Source organism: Primulina huaijiensis, chromosome 11 (genome assembly GCF_012295235.1).
Source record: "Primulina huaijiensis isolate GDHJ02 chromosome 11, ASM1229523v2, whole genome shotgun sequence".
Taxonomy (NCBI): domain Eukaryota; kingdom Viridiplantae; phylum Streptophyta; class Magnoliopsida; order Lamiales; family Gesneriaceae; genus Primulina; species Primulina huaijiensis.
The window spans coordinates 18,136,184-18,151,311 of NC_133316.1; the positions used below are offsets into that span (position 1 = coordinate 18,136,184).

At 35.3% G+C, this 15,128-nt stretch overlaps 2 protein-coding genes across 2 annotated transcripts in view; both read left to right on the top strand.

Annotated features, from left to right (window-relative positions):
• The first annotated feature begins 5,740 nt into the window (after positions 1-5,740).
• On the top strand, positions 5,741-12,073 carry LOC140987760 (protein SENSITIVE TO UV 2). Its single transcript, XM_073456412.1, has 12 exons — positions 5,741-6,119; positions 6,263-6,301; positions 6,438-6,547; positions 6,959-7,020; positions 7,126-7,406; positions 7,812-7,880; positions 8,048-8,130; positions 9,046-9,393; positions 9,472-9,578; positions 9,831-9,994; positions 10,908-11,104; positions 11,668-12,073. The coding sequence occupies exons 1-12, from the start codon at positions 5,844-5,846 to the stop codon at positions 11,933-11,935; spliced, it is 2,004 nt and encodes a 667-aa protein (XP_073312513.1). The 5' UTR covers positions 5,741-5,843; the 3' UTR covers positions 11,936-12,073.
• A 2,078-nt stretch (positions 12,074-14,151) lies between these two features.
• LOC140988180 (phosphoribulokinase, chloroplastic-like) overlaps positions 14,152-15,128 on the top strand; it is a 2,682-nt gene continuing 1,705 nt past the window's right edge. The window contains exon 1 of the mRNA XM_073457155.1: positions 14,152-14,873. Within this exon, the coding sequence (XP_073313256.1) occupies positions 14,332-14,873 (542 nt within the window). The 5' untranslated portion in view covers positions 14,152-14,331. The remainder of the gene's footprint in view (positions 14,874-15,128) is intronic.

The window sequence follows — 15,128 nt, forward strand, 5'->3', positions numbered from 1 at the left end:
CGAATTGACTCGGTTCGGTCGGTTAATTCAGTTTAACCGAAATCTTGCTCACCCCTAGATGTGAATGTCACACATTTGTGGGATTTTTTGGATAAATAAAGAAAAGAGAAGTAGGTTACTCCAGATAGAAAAACAAAAAATTGTTGAACTCCAAATGAGCAAATCTTTGAAGTTAATGCTAATGAAATGAGAAGACCACCTATCCATTGTAATTATTCCAGAAATGTTTAGGGAGCCACAGCCTTCATGCCTAGGAACCAACATTTCTCAATTAGAGAAATAAACTCACAAGCAGTGATTGGTAAGTCGTTTTCTGGCGAAAGAAAGAGCCAAGGATTCCATGAGGAGTAATCTCACTAGAGGACAGAGAGTTACCTTTATAACAGTGATTCATTTTACTCAAAGTTAGAAGGGTCGAAGCATGTGAAAAGGTTGTTATATCAGGACAGACGAGATCATGAGCAAGTGAAAAATGCCTCACTGAAAATACTGTTAGAAGAACGGAGAGATAAGGCCAGATTTGTTATGCCTCCTCAAAGCCAAATATTGGATGTGTGGAGAGTGATCCAACATAGGAAATTCCATATGCCGCTCACCAAGACCCAGAAAAAAAGGTTCCTAAGTGAAAGAGTTGCTTCTAGAACGGGCGAGCTGGATAAGGTAGAGATAAGTCGAAATTTGGTAGGTCAGCTACTGAGTATAAATGATGAATAAGATGATCTATTAAGCCAACAAGATGTATCTTTTTGGGGAAATTTTCACATTTCTTTTGATTGTGCTACTGGAGTAGTTATACTTCCATAAAAATTCAAGTTGATGAAAGATCACGACGGGGAGCAGGTAACTCCGAGGATAAAAATAAAGAAGTATTGGATTCCTTAGGAAAAGATCTTTGAAGAGAAAGAAAGTCTGATCATGCTAACTTTGCGAAGGAAAGATTGCATAAAAAGATTATGAAACGTCCACTACTCGTTTTTCTTCAAAATGTACTAGAATTTTTTTTCATTCTTAAGCTTTCGGCCGGACACATACACACATATATAAATATTTTGCATCGTTTAAAAATAAACCAACCAACCTAATATTTGAAAATCCAAAAACACAAATCAAAACATGAAATCTCAAATGTCAACCAAACCTAAATCTAGCATTCTTCAAAATAAAGCATAAACATCTTAATCCCTCAAAAATCTCTCAAAATCATCATAAGTCATAAAATTTTTAAAATAAACTTAAATCATAAATGTGATGAGGAAAACTAGCAAAAGTCCTCGGATTATGTGCGCCATCAGTCTAGCTAGTTCAACCATCAAGTCTTCCATTAAAATCATGTCTACCTGCATCGATCACACATAGTGAGTCTAATGACTCAGCAAACTTTAATCATGATAACAAGTAGTGCATATACAATCACATGCATCAATAAAATACTTTTACTAAAAATAACTTTTCATTAATATGCATAGCTTTAAACTTTTTCCTTTTATCATAAACTTTTTCTTTTCATCATATACATATACGTTTTTCTTTTAATTGAATTCAGATCGTTAATTGTGACTTCGTTTCAGCTGTAGGTCGATGGATCCATCTACGTATAACCATGGTACCAGACGGCGGGGACATCAGTGACACTCTCACCCGTCAACCGAGCCTTGGTCTTACATATCATCATATCCTTTCGATAGAAATACGATCTTCAGGCTCTCTCTAGGGCCATCTCCAGTAAACGGGCTCTTTCTGGCGTATTTTCCGTCACGATATCCCCAATCATATCTTTTTGTGTCACAATCTAGTCATCTCCTCCAACCTTTCATTATTTTCATCACTTATAAAAATTCATGCATATATGTATCATTTTTCTTTTAAATTAAGCATGCAACACGTCTTTTAGCATTAACATTCCATCATAAAATTACATAAACATTTTAACATCCATTACAACATTTAAAGCACTACCAGGATGTCTAATATTTTTCAGGTGTAAAATGAATGTTTTGCCCCTAAAACCCGAACTTTCCTAATTTATCCTTGAACCTTAAAACGACGTCCCAAATCCATCCAAACCTAACATAATACCTTAAAATACACCCATAAATATTTCTTAGACGTAAAATTACGTTCCTCTACTAATTTCTTAATTCGTTTTAATAACTTAATCGTATGTCTCGGTTTTAACCCGAATCGGCTCGAAACTTTACCAGACTTGAACCATAGCTTATTAACACCTAACCATGCCCTATACAACCCAAATCAAGCCAATTAAAACCCATGACATGCCTAGAACAGCTACTGAATTTTCTGCCTTAAGTTTTGAAACCCTAGCCTCATAACCTTGCACCCATCGGCCTCAACCCTTAACCAACAAGACCAGCCCCTACGTGACCTTCCTAGGACCATGACCGAGCCATAGACGAGCTACTGGACAAGACCCAATGATCTATACCCTTGCAGCCCTCAAACCCGTCGCTACATGTCTTGCGCGCTTAGCCTCACGCCACAACCCCTTGCATTTGAACCAGCCCTCATGCAACCACCCTTGGAACATCCTACCATCCCCTTAGGTCTCCTGGACATGACCTACAGTAGCTAAGAGACGTGCCCCTCTAGGAAGCCCTAGCCGAACCATAGCTCCCATACAAACCAACTTTTCGTTCAAGCCTTTGTCCTTGTATGTACAGACCTTATCTAAGCATCTTTGGACCCTTAACATGTTGGAAAAACGTCTCTTCTAGTAACCATACCATGACAGCCCCTTTGTGCATCATAAGCAAGAGTTTTAAAAGACAAAAACTCTAATTTTGTTCATGTTTTGCTATAAAAACAAAAATAAAAGAAGTGCATCATGTTTTTCATGCAAATATGTGTCAAAACATATAATATGGTATGAACGATGATTGAAGGAAGATTAAGACGCGTCTTTGCGTATTTCATGCACGAAAAACAATTTGCGATGCGATGGACGTTGGTGGAGAGACAGAGGATGAAGGCTTGCCAAGTTTTCCTTCAAAATCACGTGAATCCCTTCTCAAAAATGTGTGGTGTGTGGCGTGTTGCTGTTGTTTGGAGAGACCTAGGGCTTTTGTGTGATGTGTGCGTGTGTTCGGAGGTTTATGGGTAGGGTTTTCGGTGTCTTGTTTGATATAAAATAATTGATACAAGTTTTAGGCCCCGCCCCTTAATCATAGTATATTAGTCTCATTAAGCCAATTAGATAGTAATTAAAATATTTTGTTCAGGATATTTTTCGAAAATATCAACCGAGTCTCCAGAAAGTCCCTATTTTCGTTACAAATTGATCGCCGATTTAAAATACGAATCAGCGCGTAAAAACATCCCAAAAGTTTTCATTTTCGAAAGTACTCCTTAAAATATACCATATATTGAATAATTAAAATAATTATTTAATAAAAATATTTTCTCTTATATGGTCCCCGGTCTCCGCTCCTCGATCGCGTCTCAAATAACCTTTAAAACACAGTTTTTATGCATTCTAGTTTAAAGCCACATTTTAAACATGTAAACATACCTACCATAATTAATTAATGCAATTAAAACAATTTAATTGGTCATTTTCTATTTTTCCTATATTTGCTTGCAGTTAGTTTATGTTATTGTATTTTGGACCTTACAGATTAGCTATCAGAGGAGTCAAACCAAAAAAGTGGGAGAGTCAACTACTTTTGGGCTGAAGAACCAACATTTCTCAAAAATATTGGTGACTTCACCGTCAAGAGACTAAGTTTTCACTTGATAAATCATTTTATAAAAATGCCTTTTGGGAAGTTGTCTCGCCAAGGCTTAAGGATTCATTATCACATGAAAGTGTTGAACAAATACTTCTCAATGAATATGAGGAATTCAAAGCTAATGAGACAAGGTTTTATTGATAAATCACTTAACCAAAATAAAAGGAGTCAAGGATACCAGAGGAGTCAGCTTGCCAGAGGCCAGATATTTATTTACACTATGGGGGAATCATTTTATTATTGACTAATTGGTCATAAATACATGGAGTGTCCAAATATGGAGAGTTTAAAATAATGAAACGGTGCAATTAATCTTGGAAGTTGTTATTTTTGTTATTTGTTTTAAGATCTCTTAACATGTTCTATAAAGCATGCTTGATAGCCGCAGCTTGAGAACACAAGATTTTCTTTCTATTAAATGTTGAGAGTTTGTTAATTAAGTCTGGCTCGAGATTTAAGGTTTTTAGAGTATGTTGGCCAACATATAGTTACACAACAGAAAAGTTGCAGAGTGCAGCTTGAGAGTATGGAGGAGCCAAAGTAGTTGGCTGAAAATTATCGATAATTATGAAAATAAAAATGATATTAATGAAAAATAGGCTTATGGGCCACTCCGATCAAACCCAACCCAGCACTATAAGATATTATAATTATGATTGCCATATAAAAAATATATTTTATTTAAAAATAAAATTGATTAATTTGAGTGTTTATAATTAAAGTTAAAACGAAATAATTTTAATTAAATCTGACCTCTATTTAATTTTAACCAAGGGCCGATCCTGAACTAGAACTAGGTGAACGGACGGAACTAGAACAAGATCACCTGGCCGGTTACCCGTTAATCGATGGACCGGAACAGTGAGTTGTCAGTCTATACGCAGACCGGCCGGTTCACTGTTTTTTTTTAAATTTTTTTTTTTTGGTTTTAATTTAAAAATAGATGTGTCAATATGGAATACTCACTTGAATCCCAACATCTAGTTTGACAATTGAGTTTGGCAAAAACTTGTGTGAGACGGGCTCACGGGTCATATTTGTGAGACAGATATCTTATTTGGGTCATCCATGAAAAAGTATTACTTTTTATGCTAAAAGTATTAATTTTTATTGTGAATATCGATAGGATTGACATGTCTCACAGATTAAGATCCGTGAGACGGTCTCATATGAGACCCACTCATTGAGTTTTTACCGCTGAGCTCAATTACCTTGTTATGCTTAGGACACCCATAATGGGGTGTTAAATGACTCTCTCCATTGTGAGTGGGCGTTATAATGCCCACTCACAGGTGAGAGAGTGAGGGGCGTTCAATTGACAATTAGCGACGATTTTTTAAATACCGTCGCTAATTTGTGACATTTTTCACAAACTGTTGCTGACGCGCGGGCCCCACATATTTTGAATTATTTTAATTTTGCTTTTAAATTTTTAAATTTTTGACTTTCCCTTCAACGGTTATGAATTATTATTTCATATGTTAGTTTTAATTTCATCAAAGTGTAGTTTATTTCTAAGTTATTGTTTCATTTCAATTTCATAATTATTTCTTTCGAACACCTACTTTATTTAATAAATATATTTTTTAAAAAATTAATATTATATTTTAAAATTAATAAAATTATTTTATTAAAAATAAGATGGTTTTAAAAATTATAATAATGATTTAAATAATGTAAAATATATTTAAAACATATTTATTTAATATGAAAAAAAAATTAAGATGATTGAGTGGACTGTGGGACCTATAAATAATGAGTTTGAATGTTAAAAATAATGTGGGTAAAAGAGATATGTTGTTATAATGAGTATGTGGCAGTAAACCTCAGATTTTTTGATGAGTTGATGCTTGGATATTTTATGATATAATATAAACCAAACAAAAAAGTCATACGACGAACCGACAAATTTGAACCGTTTAACCTGAGGTTTAAAAAATGGCCATGTCCAAATTTTAATCGATCTTCCAAATTTTTAAAAGTAAAATTCGAATTTCCAAACTAGTTGCAACCAAACAGGAATCCTTGAAATGAAAAACTGGAGAGGAGCACAAGCCGCACTGAGCACTTTTGAGCCGATGTGAACTCCGTGGGAAAATGGCGAACGAGGGTTTTGAGGCGGATGAATGGGACGCCGACTTCTTAGACAAGCTTGTCCAAGCCGAGGAGCAAGCACTGTCAGCCACTCAAATCCCTCTCCACCTCCCGCTGCCGCGGCCACCTCCTTCGTGGGACGTCAGCTATTCTCCTCCCCGTGAGTTGTCTCAGAGAACTCACCAAGTCTCAGACGCGGGTGGCAATCTTGATTTGTTTGACTCGTTTGCTTCTCGTGGGGCTCAATTTACCAAGGAACATGAAATCGATAGATTAAAGGTTGAAATGATACACAAATGGGCACATTTTTATTATCTGTATTCACATGTTGGCTTAAAGTTAATGAATGTCTTTTTTTTGCAAGAACTGAATAAAAACCAATTTTTTTTGCTTGTTATTGCTGTTGTGCACTATCATTGCAGAAGGAGCTCAGTCGGGTTTCAAAGCAGCTTAATCTCAAGGTATGCTGCTTTAGCACCCTCATTTTCAATATATTTACTAATACCTTTTTTGGTCAACACAATGAGCAGGTTGTTTTCTTTGTTTGGTTTCAATGTGATTGTGATATTTTGAGCATGGGAGCTTCTTTAACTGCAGGAGCAAGAATGCTCGGATCTTAGAAAGGAAAAAGTCAAAATGGTGGAGGAGCTACATGCAAGAATTGAAATTAAGAATACTGAGCCTCGTCACACAAGTAATGAGGAGTTGTAAGTGAAATTTAGACTTTACTGTCGTACTTATCATAGAGTGGCCTTCCTAATAATGTCCATGTCATCAATGTTGTTGTTTTGTTTTTTTTTTATATGGCGGTTGCATCCTTGCTCGCTCAGACCATCAACAAATGCATTTGTCTTCTGTTTTTGTGGATCCTCTTATCCCACCTAAGTGTAGTTGTTTGAGTCCTTTTCTAAAACCTGCTAGCATTATATTACTCTAATGTCCTGGTATTTTCATCCGTGAAGCTTAAGTAAAATTGATATCAGAGGGAAATTGATATTGAGTTGAAAGACAGTTAATTGAGTTGATTTTGTATTGGTGAACTGCTAATTTTATTTGAGTATCCATCTCTGATTCTTACCTAGCTCTTGTAAGTTTCACAAGGAATATATTGGCTGCAGGATATCTCGAGCATGTCAAAACGCAAATGCATCAAATAAGCTGCTGGACTCTTGGACAACATGTAGGTCAGCATTTTTCTAGAATACTAGGGGAGGGCATTCACTTAATTTGTTCCTCTTATTTGATTCTATTTCTTTTTTTCTCTTCTCAATGTTTGGCATATCAGCTTGTGATATTGTAGGAGCACTGGCAGATAAAACCACTGATCCAAGAATAGAGAAGACAAATACTCTCCGAGGCTCAGAGAAGTTACTTGATTTGTGGAACTCAAGCGGACAAAAACTGGGAAAAATGCTGGTTGCAAAGCTTCTTGTGTCTTGTGAGGCGGATTTTCATGTGCTATTTGGATACCTTAATGGCTCTAACAATGCTTTGTCAGATGAACTGCATTCTATTCAGTCCATCGAAGCTGCAAAAATTTCACAGCTTTACTCTGTGTTGATGAAGGTTAATGCTTACTTATCCTTTAATTTTTTTGAACAATATTTACCTTCTAAAGATATGCGAGAATTCTGATTCTTAACTTTTGCTTACTCTCCTTTTTTCTTTCGTGTGAGGCATTTTAGTTGAACTTTGTTAATACATCAGTTTAATATTTTCATTGGTCTTGCACATTTAGTACATTTGATGCTGAGCACTATCTTAGAAAGGAATTGTCAAAGTAAATTAATGAAAGGTTTTATTACATTCTATCAAACCACGGTATAATCTGGCATTTTAAATTTTCACCTTTGGTTTGGAGTTGCAGAGTTTCTGCATTTAATAAAGGCAACAACGTGTGTGATTGTCATCGGTCATCTACCTTTCTAGATCATGGACACTATCTATAAATTTTTCCTATTACTATTGCAGATTAATGATGAAACCTTGAGATTGGAGGATCTGTTAGAAAGTTTGGTTGATCTTTGCAGTCTCAAAAAAGTGAGTACTTCACTCCATTGATAGGTCGCCTATCTTGTTTCCACTGATCAAAGTTGTTTTTTTTAACATACTAATCAGAGTTGTTTGATGCATCTTTTGTAAAAATAGGAGCGTGGAGCAATATCTTTATTTCCCCTCTACATTTACTTGCCTCTTTACTGGTGTAGGTTGACATAATTCACAGGACTCTTCATATTCTGCACATGGTTTTGTGCAATTCCTCTAACATGGAACAAACAATTGGAGAAAGGTGGGATGAATTGGCTTAAAATCTTATACTCTTTATGAGAGAATTTATGCTTGCCAAATTAGGTGCCTTCATTGTTCAAGCCGAAGGCAAAGTAACAGAATCTATGTATCAAACACATCTTGTAAGAACTGCCGATGTTTGGTCTGAGGCATTATTTTAGTTCTATCAGCTGAGGCTTGTAGATGCAGTGGCCTTTCAGTATTTATTTTTCTATTTTATTTTTGTTCTTCAATCATCTTCAGTTTCTCAATATTATGAATGCCAGCTGTGGAAGGAAACCTGTTCTTCCACAATTTTCATATAAAAAGAACTTAGTCACGCTCATGTTATGCTCTCATGATTGCCCTGTTTTTTAGCATTATAAATATTGAGATAGAGTTAGTCCTCCTTGATATCCAGAATACAGAAACCTCTTGTTATTGAGTCACTGTGCTGACACAATTGCTGTAATGACTTTAGGAGATGCTTATTCTGAACATTTGAGATAAATGGTTTGTGTCATCATATACGTCTGAAGCCCTTGCTATTTATTTTGGTGGAACTGACTTATCAAAATTCAGTACAGTGTTCATTTCTTATCCCTCTCTTGTTTTTCTTTAATTCTTAGACTCTAAAAGTCAAGTGGCATGTCTGTACTTATTTGCAGTTCCTGCATGAATTGAGTTATTCATTACTAAAAATGTTTCTCCAATGTTATGCTGTTGGAGTAGGAATCATGCACGATTGTGTAGTTACCTTTTGTGCATTTTCTTCCGATGTCTTCGGTCTTTAATATTATACTACATTGGAATTTTTTTTCCTTACTTTTCCTCCTTTCTACACCACATAAGATAATTATAAAAAGAACTAATGAATTTGAGGACAAAATATTTGCCTCTTTGTCCGTGTTAGTTTTGACCTTCCGTACTGTACCAGGAAAAATGTTGTGATTGAGGATCCTGTCTCTAAGACCAGCAATTCTAAGTTAAATGGAGGCGGGTATATGGGCAAAAAGGATCAAGTCTTCGCTAATCTTTCTGAGATGTTTAATCAGGCCAATATTCCTTGTGGACTGAAATTCTCAACTGATAAACCACCCCTGGGGTCCGTTGGGTTATTCAGGAGTAGCTTTGAAGCATCTATTTCTAGTCTCTATTGGGCTTCTCTTTTTCAGCATATGAGCCAACTTGCCATGATGTATAAGGGAGACCAAATAAGGTGTGAAGCACTTTCAATTATGAAATTAATTCTGCTTAGAAGCAATGCATACACGGAGAGGGACAAGTAAGTAGCTTTATATATCTGCTGTGTTTCATTTCTTTCGCTCATTTAATGTTCTAAATACTGGCTTTGTTGAGATAGGTTTACTGGGGAAATTGTGTTTCAAAGTCTTTCGCAACTTCTGAGGAGGGAGGCTGGCTTTTTTGTGCAAAGTCAAGCTGTTGATATTATTTATCTGTTATTTAATTGTGAGTTTATCTGTATTTAGCACTGAAAACTAAATTATCAGATCAACGACTTTTTAACACCTCCCTGTTTGATCAGATTTGATTAACTATTCTTTTTTTGGAGAATTCCATGGAAGTTATTTTACTACCATAAACAAAATTTGTTCCTGAGCTATAATCTTGCTTCAATCTCCATGTCCCTAATTGTAGATGCTTGGGTTGGAAGTTCAAATTATTTTGGTGTAATTGTTTCTGTTGCTGTGTTCTCTGAAGGTCCCAAATTCATGGCGTTATTTTGTTTGGATTGTAAAGAAGATGGAAAACATTCATGCATTGAGCCTGTCGATGAGAAAGGTATTGCAAATTCTCAAGGATTGAGAGAAATTTTAAATGGATTGGTAGATTGTTTAGCTTCCAGTGGAGGTGTCTCTGCTCAGGTGAGTTCGGTTTTGGATTTTGTTCTGCGTATTACTTTTTCTTTTTCCTTTTCCTTTTCCTTTTCCTTATTATTTTGCAGTTGTGTCATCATGCTCCGTCGCCTTATAAGCACCTTTTGATTACCTAATACTCTCCTCTTGTAGTGTTTAAACTTTGGGAAGTTTGTAATGTGAACTATAACTAAATGTTCCAATAAAATGGTGAAATTCTATTGCACCAGCATGAGAACTCCATTATTTTCAAGGCAATTTGTTTTTTGGAGATTTTAGATGGGTTATATTCTAGATCAGAAGAAATGAATATTGCTTTTGGAAAATTGGGAGTTATTTGTTAAAAGTTCATTGAGATTCAAGTGTTTGGGAGCAACAATTGCTCTTCTGTGCAAAATGATCGATCCGTGATGCATAAGTTGATGAATAATTTTAAAGATTTAAATTGCACTATTGTCATTAGTGATAACTTTTGATAAAGAAGCAATTTCTCACTCTTCTTATTGGTATCAGAGCCAAGCTTATGATTTTCGTGAGTTCTAAGTTGTTGTTTGGAAGGAGGATCATGTTAACGCAACAATCTATTCCACGTGTTAATACAACCCAAAACTCCAGTTTTTTAGCATAACCTATCATTAATAGCCAGCTCCTATTTTACAACTGATGTTAAAGCAACAGATGACCTGTATCAAACTCTTTTCAGAACTGCTACTGGGAGAAGTACCAAATTTCTGTAAATTTTGAGGACGAGAATGTAAGTTCTGTTGTGCGCTTAGAGCTGCAATATTTGAAACTGGCATATTTGAGTTGGCATATTTTTGTGTTTCATATTCTCTTGACTAGCCTGCTTTTGGATTAATGTTCCTTTTCTAATACGACGCTTATGATTAATCGCATCATCTTAATTTTGCTAATCTTTCAGGAGATGAAGCTTCGTAGAAATGCTATAGTTTTTCTCGCTTTCTTGGGATCATCTGGAAAATCCGGCCTTGAAATTTTGATAAATTATAGGACACCGAAGAGTTCCAATTTCCTTTCAATCATTTTGCAAAGCTTGGTATCAGATTTGGACCAAGGGGCACTAGAATCTGCTCAACCATACAACATTTTCAGAGAATGGTATGTTTCTTTAGATGACCAATTTTTACTTGTATTTACTTGTTCCAAAGAGAGCCACCGTAACATTTGTTGACTGTGTCCATCATCAGGAGTAATTATCTTCATTTCCCCAATACCACTAGATGACGTGGGTCTCCCACGTTTGTATTGAAATTAACACCATCTATTGGGATCCAAAGGCTAAGATTTGGCCACAGGCCACTCCAGGTGGAGCATAGGAAAACAACATTTATATTTTTCCTTATGTCATTTGATTGGCTTGTTTCCTGTTTGTTGGGGAACACGAGAGGTGTGGAGAGGAAAAGTTTTGAAATGGTGTTTGGATGTTTTGAAAATTGATGTGATAGGTAATGACTGACCAGTTCATTGTGATCAGTATGATGATGAGACTTTGCATGAGCGACTGATCAACTCGAAATGCATGAACACACCGTTGTACCCATTTAATCACACTGATTTTCTGGAGCGATCAAGCTTAGAGCTTGTTTGGATTCGATTCTTGACGTTTCATCTCATTGCCATTTTCTTAATTATGATCTTTTCCATTTATTTTCTTCTTGCAGGATCTTACTTATTCGTGAGGCACTTATATTTTTCAATAGACTCGTCTCCCACCCGCAATATTCCGTGCTTGTTCTGCAGTCACTTACAGAAACAAGAGATATAGCAAGCATGACTGTAGATGTTGCAAACAGATTGACCAACAAAACCAAGTTGTTTTGGCAACTAGATGATAAATTGACGAAGCAAATCAGGGAATGTGAAATTGTGGAGTTGGCTTATGTCTTCAAAAGGAGAGTTTATTTTTATTTAGGAGAAAATATATCATGAGGAAAATATCTTCTTTGGCCTCATATTTTGACTTGTGCCACATCATTTTGATGCCATTTCATGACATAACGAGAGAATGGAATGGTGGAGGGAGCTAGGAAAAGATGAAGCCAGCCATGTGAAGGGCAGATACGGAAATTCAAACACATCTGCTCTGCTGATAGAACTGCTCTGGCAACATCATTGCTCCAAATCCTGTAGTAAAACGGTAAAGAAAGTGAGGGGTGACCATTTTTGACATCGGGTGTGAGTGGAGCTTTAGTGGGTTCTGGTCCAATTGGATCGGACGAGCGTGGGGCCCAAAAAATTTTGGATTGGGTTGGGTTGGGTTCATTTGACTAGTGAAACCACCTACTCAACTTATACCTCAACCACAAAAAAAAAACAAAAAAAAACCAGATCAATATTGAGCAAAAAATATGGAATGTGTGTATCATTAGAAGTTTTGCTTTTGGTTTCTTTAATTAGATTTCCATATTAAGTTTGTTTTGGCTAATTGGGTCAGACCCCCTTAAAAAGCATAAATACCACTAAAAAAGTATTAATAAGTTATTATATCCACTATTTTTAAAAAGGTTAAGCACATTTGATTCTTGTGTTAAAAAATTTCAAGCACATTTATCTTATTTGTTGGGAGTTTTGTATGATTTGAAAAGCATAGGATTTTAAATGAAATTAATTTTATATATGACATTTAGCTTGTTAATAAATTACAGGCTCTTGAAATATTTTGATTTTATCTAATTTTGAAGAATCTCTGGAATTTTTAAATATTTTTTTGAGTATCTAAATGATGAATTCTTGATAGCTTCACAATACTGGGACGACATCTCATTATTTTTCGATTTGATAAATAAATTAACTCATTGATGTTGTAATAAGGGAGTTTTTGCAATGTTAAAACAAATTAATTCTTGGTTTTTTGCTTAAAAAGACTAGTTGTGTGTTTTTTAAATTCATATTCTGTGTTAATTTTTGTTTAATTTAATTAAAATCCAAAATATGATGAAATGTAGATTCTCTTCTACAAAAACGATTTTAATAAAAAGTTATAATCAATTGTTTATCAAACACTACTTACGCTTCCTATGAATTAAGTTGCAAGCATTTGTAATTTTTTTTTTCAATTTTATTTTATTTTTTTGAAGTGGCTCCGATGCGATGTTGATATGGTGGCGATATGGAACTGATATATCCAGTGTAACATTAGTATTCTCGATGAAAAATAAATAGAATTGCAAAAAATAATAATAATAATTATTATTATACAAGACTAATATTGACAATATTGGTCAGAAACTAAAATCGAAAAGAGATAAATATATAAAACTAAAATCGCAGTTTTATCATGTTTAAACTTATATCAAATGGCTCTAAAAAGCCCATCTATGATCAATTCTTTGGTGGCCATTTTATGAACTCCAATGTCCTCAAATTGAGTGGTGGCTTCAATACAATTCTCTGTATTAACCAGAGGCAGGCTATTGAGAAAGAAAACACACACACACACACACACACACACACAAAGGTTCATGTCTCGTCCACTCATGAAGTCCGTACCCTCACAACTTCAACGTCTTGCTTCCACGTGGCATACATATAATCCAAACTCCACTCTATCATATGACCACCAAGCTTTCCAAATTCCTCAACATCTATCAACCTTATCATCACCCATTCTTCCATGTATATATATTATTTTCTTTTTAGCATTCAATGTTATGTAGCTCCATTTTTAATTACTATAATCTCCTTAGACAAATGAAAAGTGACATATGAGTCCATTGATGGTATTTTGAAAACTGAGACTAATGATATATATAAACTATTGTAAATTAGATATGAAGTTCTGCCATTTAATAAATATAGATACATACATTGTGCCACTAAGCCAATATGGGAGCTAAACCTATGGTTTTAGAATCATGGGGAGACCTATACTACCTAGACAAAAACTTGTGTGAGACGATCTCACGAGTTATATTTTGTGAGACGAATATCTTATTTGGGTCATCCATGAAAAAGTATTACTTTTATGCTAAGAATATTACTTTTTATTGTGAATATCGGTAGGGTTGACCCGTTTCACAGATAAAGATTCTACTCTACTACCTAATATAATCTCCAAATTTTTGTCTTAACCAAAGGGTAATATGAGAAACATATATAAGCAACTTCACTCGATCCAAGAACACCTCTATCCCATCTCTCCTGCCAACCATAACCTCTTCTTTCATACTCTTTTGTGTCCTCACATTCTTTTTTCCTTCACAACAAAAGAATTTTAAAAAAAAAGGCCAATTTTTTATGTCATCAAATCCATTTGAAGAATCTAAATAACACACTCACTTGAACTCCTCTTTGTTAATAAAGAGGAGAAGAGAGAAGCAGCAGAAATGGCAGTCTGTACAGTCTACACAGCTCAATCCCTCAACTCAATCTCCACACCAAAAACCCACTTAGGATTCAACCAGAAACAAGTCATTTTCTACACAAACACCAAGAGAAAATCCGCCAACAGCAAGAGGTCCGGCACTGAAATCTCATGCTTAGCTCAAAAAACAGTAGTGATTGGCTTAGCTGCCGATTCTGGCTGCGGGAAGAGCACTTTCATGCGTCGGCTAACGAGCGTATTCGGTGGCGCGGCCGAGCCCCCCAAAGGCGGAAATCCTGACTCAAACACACTCATAAGTGACACTACCACCGTGATATGCTTGGATGACTACCATTCACTCGATAGGACAGGAAGAAAAGAGAAGGGAGTGACTGCTCTCGACCCTAGAGCCAACGACTTTAATCTTATGTACGAACAGGTAAAGGCCATTAAAGATGGAGTTGCAGTGGATAAGCCTATCTACAATCATGTTTCTGGTTTGTTGGATCCTCCTGAATTGATCAAGCCCCCCAAGATTCTTGTTATCGAAGGATTGCACCCCATGTAAGTTAAATTATGTTATTTCTAAACATTAATCTTGTGTTCAAATACATGCAAAACTACCATCTTATCGTATAAAAACTGGTCATTTTCCTTGATATTCTTACAAAGAAATGTATTATGTCTCCCTTTAATTTGTTTCCCGAAAAAATGAGCTAAAGACGAATGGATCATATTTTAAAGGCGTTTTGAGAAAATTAAAATTCTAATAAAATCTTTTAAGTCTTTTGATATATATATATATATATATATATATAT

Bases quoted from the DNA above. Each gene is read 5' to 3' on its own strand.
- LOC140987760 (XM_073456412.1), top strand. From the start codon at position 5,844: ATGGCGAACGAGGGTTTTGAGGCGGATGAATGGGACGCCGACTTCTTA. The intron at 6,548-6,958 runs GTAAGTGAAATT...TATTGGCTGCAG, and splicing joins CACACAAGTAATGAGGAGTT to GATATCTCGAGCATGTCAAA. The intron at 9,995-10,907 runs GTGAGTTCGGTT...CTAATCTTTCAG, and splicing joins GTGGAGGTGTCTCTGCTCAG to GAGATGAAGCTTCGTAGAAA.